Source organism: Fukomys damarensis, unplaced genomic scaffold (genome assembly GCF_012274545.1).
Source record: "Fukomys damarensis isolate Sample0158 unplaced genomic scaffold, DMR_v1.0_HiC HiC_scaffold_26, whole genome shotgun sequence".
Lineage (NCBI taxonomy): Eukaryota > Metazoa > Chordata > Mammalia > Rodentia > Bathyergidae > Fukomys > Fukomys damarensis.
Window position 1 is genome coordinate 28143951 of NW_022900938.1, and position 10084 is coordinate 28154034.

Below are 10084 nucleotides of genomic sequence, written 5' to 3' on the forward strand. Positions count from 1 at the left end.
TATGTATGGTGGGCTACCATGTTAAACAATATCTTTACAAGGGCTAGGGATTTAGCTCAGTGGTTCTGCCACCTGCCTCACATGTGCAAAGTCCTGAGTTCAATCCCTGGTACCAAAATAAATAAATAAATAAAAATTAAAATAATAAAAATATCATTTCTTATCCAAATTAATGTTTACTACACTCATTTATCTCCGGTCTTACAAAATTGAGAATATTTTACTTTTGCATCATTGGAAAAACAAAAAAATGTTCTAGAAATGCTCAACTGACATTAACCTATGAACTATTCAGTGATGGAACTTGGAGCTAAAATTCCAGTGGACCCCTGGATTTGCACATTTCTAAAGTTACCATACTGAGGTATGTTCACTCTTGCCTATCATATTTGTAGTTTGTAAATATTTCTTATGTTATAATTTAAAGTTACCAAAATTTAGATTTTGAAACAACTTAGTTAGTATTTACCTCTGCCACCTAAGCAGCTTTATGATGGTGGAGAATGCATGAAATTGATCAATTCTGACTCCTCGTCTTTAAAATGGTAATCACAGGGCAATAGGTGAGAAATCAGATAATATAATCAGAGGCATCTAATTTCAAGTAATAGTCACTAAGAGTGATCATAATTATAATTACCAGACTATTATGATAAATTATGCCATATACTAAAGAAGGGAAACATTTTTCTATAAATACTCACCCCATTTCCCCATACTTCTGCTGGTTCTTTAGTTTTCAGTTGATATCCAAGAGAAGTGACTTTCACTCCAATTAACAACATAAACTATTGGTGCAGGTAAACTCTTCAGAGAAGAAGCGTGAACCGAGTGTGATACAATTATTGACAAAAGTTTATTTTTACTGTTCAATTTTTTAGAAAGGCAGTCTAATGGACATATTAACTATTAATCTTTCTGTGTTTTTCAGGCATTAATTCTGTATAAGATAGCTCTCTGGGAAAGCGTAGTGGTGGAACCATATTGCATAAATCCCCACAGAAAAGCATTTACTGAATTATGATTCAATGATGAATAATTTAGAGTCTGCACTCAACCATCTAGAAGTCAAATGTATGCCAATTACATTTGATAAATGCTTACACTGCTTTTCAGGGCCATAGAAGAAGATACCTGCCAGTCATTCATTCTTCTAGTCAAAAACTCAGGGTAGTTTCATTCAACATCAAAATTACTTTTAAACGATTCATCTAGGATAAGTACTTCTGCTGAGAGAGATAAGTGCTGATGAAGGCTGCACTGTGGTACAAGATTTCTGTGTTTTCTGAGTTAATCTTTACAGCATTTTGACATATCTGAAGGATTTCAAATCACACATGTCAGGAAAATAAGGCTGAGAAATGTTATTAAAGCCTCATAGCTAATGGATAGCAAAATGAGAAGTCCAGATTGTTTTAATATAGAGTGGTGACAGAATGTGAAAGTGGATACTATACTTTGTGCAATGAAAATATAGGCTTGTAAATGGAATCTTGAAGTTGAAAGGTGTCTAGACGATTTCCATTCATGGAAGTATCTTTACAATAAGTATGAAGCCTCCCTTTCCATAAACTTTCATGAACCGTATTTTTAAATTAGTATCAGAACATGTTTGCAGTACCTACTGATTACTTTCCCCGTGAGGAGTTGGTACGTGAAAATAACACATTTGAATTGTTTTTCTCATCACTTTTCCTTCCCCTCCTTCCACCCTCCCTCCATGTCTTGGTCTCATTCTCTTTTGCAACAGATTTCCCTGTTTCCTATTATCTGCCTTTCTTGTCCTCTTTATGTCGTGCTTTTCTCCTATGAAGAAACCGTAATATTTATGTTTCTGCATATGATTTATTTCATTGAACATTGTGGTCTCAAGGGGCATTCGTTTTCCTACAAATTGCTCAAGTTTCCCTATGGCAGAATAGTACTCCATTGTGTACAAATACCACACTTTATTTATCAATTTATCTGTTATTGAGCATATAGCTCACCTCAACATTTAGCTGTTATAAGTTGCACTTCTATAAATATGGGTATGCATGTATCACTGTAATCTGATGTTTTTAATTCTTTCAAGAAGACAACTAGAAGGAGAATAGCGGGATTGAATAGAATTTTGTTTTTAATTTTAACATGCATAAGTTTATTTGTTAGTCATCAAAAGGGGTCTCTTCAAATATTACATGCAAGAATTACTTTCACTATGGACCAAAATGATATATAAAATGTATTTTATTTTATTAATTCAATGCTATATAAGATTACTTTTGCTTATATTTTAATCAATTTAATTTTACCAAAAATATTTGAATCTGTTACAATCATCTCATCCAACTAGCAAAAGTCAGTGCATTTCATTGCTAATTAAGAGGGAGGTCTAATACCTAAATAAATCCATTCTATTTTTGATGCTATTTAGGAAGCTCTTTATTATCTTGAGCTCAATCTATTCTGTCCTGTGTTCATTGATTTCAATACATTCCTCTGAACAATATGGAAGTCTCTCTTTTTCTTCCTCATGAAAATCATTTAACTACTTGGAAACAAAAACGTTTCACTTGTATTCTTTCTGTCTCAATTACTGTGCTTCATTTATTCTTTTAAATCATCTCAATGTGTCATTTTACTTTAATCAATATTGTGATACCATTTGAAGACTCTCCAGTTTCTGTACCTGCTCATAGATTAATACAGAGTAGAGAAAGTCTTCCTCCTCCACCTTCTGTCAATAAAGAAGAAGGCAATATTAGCTTTCTTGGCAGACATAAATCAGTATTGATTTGCATTCCAGTTATTTTTAAGTAAAACCCTTTGACAGTTTTCTGGCACAAAGCATCTCTGCACTGCACTTGTGCACACAGTTCCAAATTTCTAAATCTTACATGAAGTACTATTATTTATTATTCTTTTTGCTCTGTCCCACTACTCTAAGATCAAATTATATCACAATTAAAAATTCACTATCTAAGTTACTTTTCTCATTCTGAGACAAAATACCTGACATCTAAAGTTACAGGAGGAAGGCTTTATTTAACTCACAGTTTGTGGAGATTTCGGTCCATAATCAGGTGGCTCCAAGGTAAGGTATCATGGCAAACAGGGCTCACAGAAGATAAACAGTTCATGGTGGGGAGATGGCAGCAAAACAAGCAAGAGGGGAAAACAAGACTCTTTCTGTCCCTTATATTGTATCCAGGCTACAAGGACTATGGCAGTGCCAAACCAGTCAGTGAACTAATTTAGTAAACGCCCCATCCTTTATCCTAGCATTCCACCATGAGTCAGTCACACATTCTAGATTCAACCATCTCTGAAAAGTCCCACCTATGACTGCATGAGGCTTTGGGAGGATACCTACACATAAGCCATAACATTCATGTTATTTCCTATCATGTGCTAACTATGATACCAGGCATTTTTATCCATTTTAAAAACTATCCTTATTTAATCCAAGGAGGAATCCCAATTTTACAAAAGAAAAAAACAATGTCTTTAAGACATTAGGTAACTTTACTGAGCTGCCCCAAAACATGGAACAATATTTGAGATTTAAATGTAGGTTTTATCCATTTCAAAATGCATGATTGTATTTGTTTCACTTTTTTCTACTAAGATATTTTTCCACCACAATCAAAATTATCGGTATCCCAAATAAGTCATATAGAATACTAAGGGCTTGAGTGCTTTATTTGTTGTATCTGTTGGTTAAATGGGGTTTGGATAGTCCCTTAAAATCTATCTTATTATTGTATTTGTTCAGGTCATTTTTTTCATCTTATGAAACAGTTTTCAAAATAATTTTTTTAAATATGCATCTATGTATATATGTTTCATTCATTTTCTTTATTAAATATTCAAGGCCTTCAGTAAGAACATTAAGCATGAACAGAATTGGTTTATGTAAAAAAAAGTCCGTGAACAGCCAGGTAGTGTCATAAATCGCATTGATTAATTAACTAATTTCATTTGAAGGAATGGAAGAACCTTAGTTCTTCACTTTCTACAGCAGAAATAACAGTTAAAAACATAGCAAAACAGTATCTGGTCACAGGTAATTTCTATTTTCTAAGAAAATAGAAGAACTATAAAATCATAACAGGATCATTCTGTAGTTACCTTTAGAAGCACCATTACATAATATAATATAGTGTTAATGTTTATAATGATAAATGTAAGCCATTAATAAACTAGCGCATATTTCTGAGTCTCTGTATAAAGAATATAATTGTGATAGCTCATTAAATGCTTTAAATAAAAAAATTTGTGTGTAAGAAAACTTTAATTATCTGAAGCTTATAAATTATAATTCTTCAAAACTTATGTTTTCCCTCAGTGAAGCTTAGCAGATGAAGTGCTGTTTGGTATGTTTGTTTGTATCTATACTGTTTGTGAATAATTCTTGGCAAACTTTTAATGTCAGTTTTCTACGTGATATTAAAATAAAAATGTTGGATTTTTTTTATATTCTCTTCAATTTCTTTTTTTCAGAGTGTTGTAGTTTTCAGTGTAGAGATCTTTTGCTTCTTTTGTTAGATTGATTCCTAGATACTTCATTTTTTTGGATGCTATTGTAAAAGGAATTTTTTCCCTTATTTCTCTCACCGTGTGTCTGTTTTTTGTGTATAAGAAGGCTATTGATTTTTGGGTATTCACCTTGTATCCAGATACTCTACTGAATCTGTCAATTAAGTCTAGAAGTTTTTTGGTGGAGTTTTTTGGGTCTTCAATGTAGAGTATCATATCATCAGCAAATAATGACAGTTTAACTTCTTCCTTTCCTATCTTTATTGCTTTAATTTCTTTCTCTTGTCTAATTGCTGTGGCTAATGTTTCTGGAACTATATTGAAGAGAAGTGGTGATAATGGGCATCCTTGTCTTGTTCCTGATTTTAACGTGAAGGTTTTCATAGGAAAATGGATACATATTGAAGATATACTCCTAAGTGAAATAAATAAATCACACATCTGTAAATACCGAATAGTTTCCCTGGTGTGAATAATCTGCAATAATACATAAGATCCTAATAAGATTACTGACATTGAGAAATGGGAAGAAAGGAGCTAAAGGTGTAGGGAAGGTGGGACAGGTAGGGGAAGAGTAATAAGGGAAAAGAAAAAAATGTGAGATAATGAAAAGATGGAAATAAAGTGTTTGTAGATGGGGAGGGGAGGAGGAGGTGAAGGGAGGGCAGGGGTAAGGTGAAAAAATGAGAATCAAGACTTTTCATGTAGAGGTACAAGATCCCAACAATGAATGTAACTGTACTGTATCCCTAAAATGTACCAATAAACTCAATTAAAGCTGAAAAAAAGTTGGATGATAATTCCAAAAGCAAACAACTGCCTTTATATCATCAGTATGAAAATGGTACTCCAAGTAGGTATATCCTGATCTTCCTAGTCCCTATTATTTTCATTAAAATTCCCTCATACATAAAACCTGGAACATCTCTTTAAAAACCTGGGCGTAAGCTAGCATTGCTACTTTGAAGATATTCCTCTTTCTGGTTACATATAATTATTTCAGTAAGAAATAACTCCATTGGCTGAAGTAGACCAATTAAAATATCTCTATATTTTATTTATATTTATATTTTAGGCAGAATGATTGATAGTAGGAAAGGCTTGCAAGTATTCAAGGTAATGAATTGGTGTTTTTGCTTATGTAGTAATTCAAAGGTTAGAGTGATTATAGTCATGGGAAAGACAGTGAATTATATTTTACCTTTTAAATTGCATTTGGTATACATCCATATAGAGACATTAATTGAAACTCTATGAGCATTTATCAGAAAAATGGATATGAAGAAGGCAGAACTTTTAAGGATATCAGAATTAAAATATAAGTTAAATTTGACCCATATTGCTGGATATGTAGTTCAGGATAAGAGGCACAGATTTGGTCCTCGGCACTGGAAAAAAAAAATGGCCTTTACTAAGATTGAGTTAAAGGAAGTGATAAAAAATATAAAAAGGCAACAGGTACGTATGATCTAGGATCAAGGAACACTACATTTAGGAAAGAAGAGACCAACCAATAGTTATATACAGCTCATGTGAAAATTGAATGTAGCTACACAAAATATCCAGAACAAACAGGATTCTTTTATTAAAGTAGAAAAGTTAAAGAAGATTTCAATAAAATAAAGAGCATTCAAGAAATGACTACATGAAGTAGATTGGGTAATTTATAAAATTATAAGTGAAGCATAATGCTAAGTATAATAAAACTCAGAACAATTTAGTTCTCTGCAAAACTCTGGAATGTGTTCCTTGAAGGTACTTATTGAATTTGTTTGTCGCAGTGGTTCACATCCAAACCTTTTGTAAATTTAATTTTTTCTTAATAAACCTAACTTCATTATCAAACTAAAGAAAATTAATTTCTTACAGGTACAAAGTTGGAAATGATGGCTTCCCCGGAACTGAAGGGCCTTGTTCCCTTCAGCAAGAAGTCTCTGGAACTTATAAAGCAGCACATCGCTAAGAAACACAATAAGGAGAATGAAGGAGATGATTTAAAGCCAAATCCTGATTTGGAAGTTGGCAAAGAGCTCCCCCTTATTTACGGAAGCCTTTCTGGAGCTATGGTGTCAGAGCCCTTGGAAGATGTGGACCCATACTACTACTTGAGTAAAAAAGTAAGAATTAATTCAAACTATTGGGACTACATTATTTATGTTATTTTCCAAATGTGCAAAATTGTAATTGAGCCAGGAAATAAATGAACAACACACAAAATAAGATAATTTTTAATTATACAGAACTGCATTAAGTATTTTATTTAGGGAATACATATATTTCTGATTTTTATCAAGACTAGCAACTTATCTGATTATGTAGTTTTATTACTTCTTAATATATGTACTGATATACCTTAATATAAATGACTTGTTTTATGGGAATATGGTGATTGACTATTTATGATTATCAATTGTGAAACAACTTTAGAATGTCTAGAAGATACAAAATTTAGAACAGCTAAATTGATGAGCTTATTCAAAAGTTAGGAAAGCATTCAACCTATATTCATCATTTGTGGTCATTCATGAATTCCTATATTCACACCTTATCTCCAGGAGTACTTGAGGTACATACTGGTGCATGTATAATCCTACAACAAGGACAGAATGCTAAATATGAACAAATTGTGTTTAGAAGAAACAGAGACCATGTAGACTCATAAAGCTGGAAGCGTTTTCATTAAGAGAGGAAACCTTGAGCAATAGCATGGAGAGCACTTCAAATTTTAGTATTTCAAAAGGGAAGAACTTTTATGAAGAGGCAAGGATAGATATTCATTCTGGAATAAAGAAAAGTACCTAGGGATGCTGTAACTGGAAACTTGGCAGGGTTGTAACTTGTGGGAAATAAGAAGAGGTAATGGAGATGTCAGCATGTCTTTAACCTGGTGAGCAAAGGACTGGGGTGATAAGTACCCTGTTTAAATAAAGTCAATCTGGAAGACATCTAAATTGACATTACATTTGAAGTCAGTAAGTAGCACATTGTTGAAAACAGTCCTTTTCACAATAGCCCATCCTTGAAGCTTTTGTCTGAGGTGCACCATGCCAAGAAGACCAGGATTAATACGAAACTGGATTTAGTTTTCTAATGTCCTTGGTTTTGTCTTCAGCATAATACTGGCAAATAAAGCAAAAAGATTGTAGGTAAGCAGGTAAGCCTAACTATGAATGAAAGTAACACATGCATTTCCATTTGACAGGCTGTAAAAGAATACACAAAAGAAGATATATAAGAGAGAATATAACTGTGCTGATCATTGGCAACATATTGCATAAGTGATGATATTATAGTTCTACATTCCAATTTCACTTATTGTTTTCCTCCTTATAGACTTTCATGGTATTGAATAAAAACAGAACCATCTTCAGATTCAATGCCGCTTCCATCTTTTGTACTTTATCACCATTCAGTACTATTAGAGGAACAACTATCAAAGTATTGATACATCCATATCCTTTTCTTTTGGCTGGTTGAGTGTGTTTTAAAGGGCTAATACCAAATCAGTTATTCTGTTATTCAACTATTCCTGAAGAAGGTCTTTCTTTCTGATTGCTATCTCAGGTTATATTGAAATCTAGATTACATTGCATCAATTATTTCATATTTTAAAATTATAAAGAATGTCTTCTAATACCTTCACTAGTACTAGACATTAACAAATATTAATTTATGTCTCCATTGATTTTTCAACAAGAGTAATATAGATCTGTTGAATATTTACAAATATATTTCATTTCATGTACATATGAACACAGATTATAGAAATGTATCATTTCTAATGTCATTTATCATTCATTATTCCTTGACTGTAACCTACTCTTTTCCAACTGTTAATCTTAATTAGTGTCCTCACAGATTGCATACTCATGACCATGAATAATTTGCCGGAATGGGGACCAGCAGTAGAGTAAGTCATATAATTTTGTTTTACATAGTATCCCATATATCTTAATTCTAACATTTTATAATTTTAATGTCATATTTTCATAAATTACATATTTACATTACATTACACAATTTAATATTTATGTAGTAGAATATTTATAATATATAATGTAGTATATACATATATAATTAATGAATTTTCCAAATAAAATCATTTGTTTTTTCACCAGTTTTAGAATATTTCTGCCCTTTCATTATTCTTAGTTAGATTTTAATTGCATCTGTTTCTCAGTAAAGCAGATTAATATTTGATTCTTTAGCTGAAAATTTATTTTATGAGATCATGCAGTTGGGATTTTATTGCAAACTCAATTATTATTGATTAATATAATATTTCAGTGCCCTGGATCTTTACTATTACAACATATTGTTTTTATCTAGCTCAGAAAACCTCCCATTCATTTAGAATTTCTTAATATTCTATTCTACTTCCTTTTCTTAAGTAATATGAATAGTCTCATTTGCATTAGACTGCAATGATAGAAAGGTCCATTAAATTTTCTAGGGATAAAAGCTCTGTTAAAGTTATTTCCAGAACTTTACTCTTAAGCATTGTTGACTTCAAAAGGTATATTTAATACTGATTCAACAAAAAATTCCTTATATATGGTGATCACAAATTAGGTCTTGTACATTCCCTTAGTTAGTATATTATTATTAATTATTGTGCAATATCATAAGGTGTAAATTTTATATTTTCTTCATTAACCTTAGTAATAGGAAAGCATCTTGTTGAAATAAGACTTTTTGAAAGAAGTTGGCAGTCAAATTTCAGGGCTGACACCATGAGAAGTAGTCATCCTAGAATCCAAAAGCATTGTGCTGAGAGGCCCAAGGGGCACTTACTGCTTTGATTGTTATCTGATTGGTTGTTTTTGGCCTGCCAAACAGAAAAGTGTTCACTTTTTCATGACCTATTTTCAAATATTTATTTTCATATTGCTATGATAAGCATAGTATTTCAGAATGGGCAATGTACACTTCTTACTTTTATTACTGATATAAAATTTTTTCTGCAGGCACACTTTGCTTGGAATTTACACATTTGAAATACTTGTAAAAGTCATTGCCAGAGGTATATGGGCAGGACCTTTTTCTTTCTTTGGAGATCCATGGAACTGGCTTGATTTCGGTGTGACTTTGTTTGAGTAAGTATTTCTTCAAGTAGCAAACACCATAATCATTTGCCAATATTTTATGTATGTATTTATATATTTTTGTTAGTCATGTTTGCAGTACATGATGTTTACATTCTTTGTGTCAACTTGGTAGTAGTAGATAAGCAGTTAAATAACATATCTTAATTTCCTTTTCTTCCCCCCTCCATCTCTCCTGCCCCTTGCAATTTGAGAAAGATCTCTCTCTCCCTATTTCCTCTTATCTGTCTTTTATTTTGCTCCTTATGTATAATTTGGGTTTGTTTCAAATACACACAAAAGTGTAATGTACAATACTAATTATTTCATGTCCATTTTTTCCATTTAGTGTATTTTGTTTTATAGATATGGAAATGATCATAGACAACACATTCCCATTAAAAATAAAAATTTAAATGACATGCCATTTGTAGCTTTCTATCAGTCAACTTTTCTTTTTTTTTTTTTTTTTTTTTTTT

At 31.9% G+C, this 10084-nt stretch overlaps 1 protein-coding gene across 4 annotated transcripts in view; it reads left to right on the plus strand.

Moving 5' to 3' along the window:
* The window catches only part of Scn7a (sodium voltage-gated channel alpha subunit 7), a 77436-nt gene that overhangs the window by 16094 nt on the left and 51258 nt on the right, over window positions 1–10084 (plus strand). For all 4 annotated transcript variants that reach the window (XM_033756409.1, XM_033756408.1, XM_033756410.1 and 1 more), the window contains 4 exons: window positions 6391–6638; window positions 7855–7973; window positions 8342–8431; window positions 9489–9617. In XM_033756409.1, coding sequence (XP_033612300.1) covers window positions 6405–6638; window positions 7855–7973; window positions 8342–8431; window positions 9489–9617 — 572 coding nt within the window. In that variant the 5' untranslated portion in view covers window positions 6391–6404. The remainder of the gene's footprint in view (window positions 1–6390; window positions 6639–7854; window positions 7974–8341; window positions 8432–9488; window positions 9618–10084) is intronic.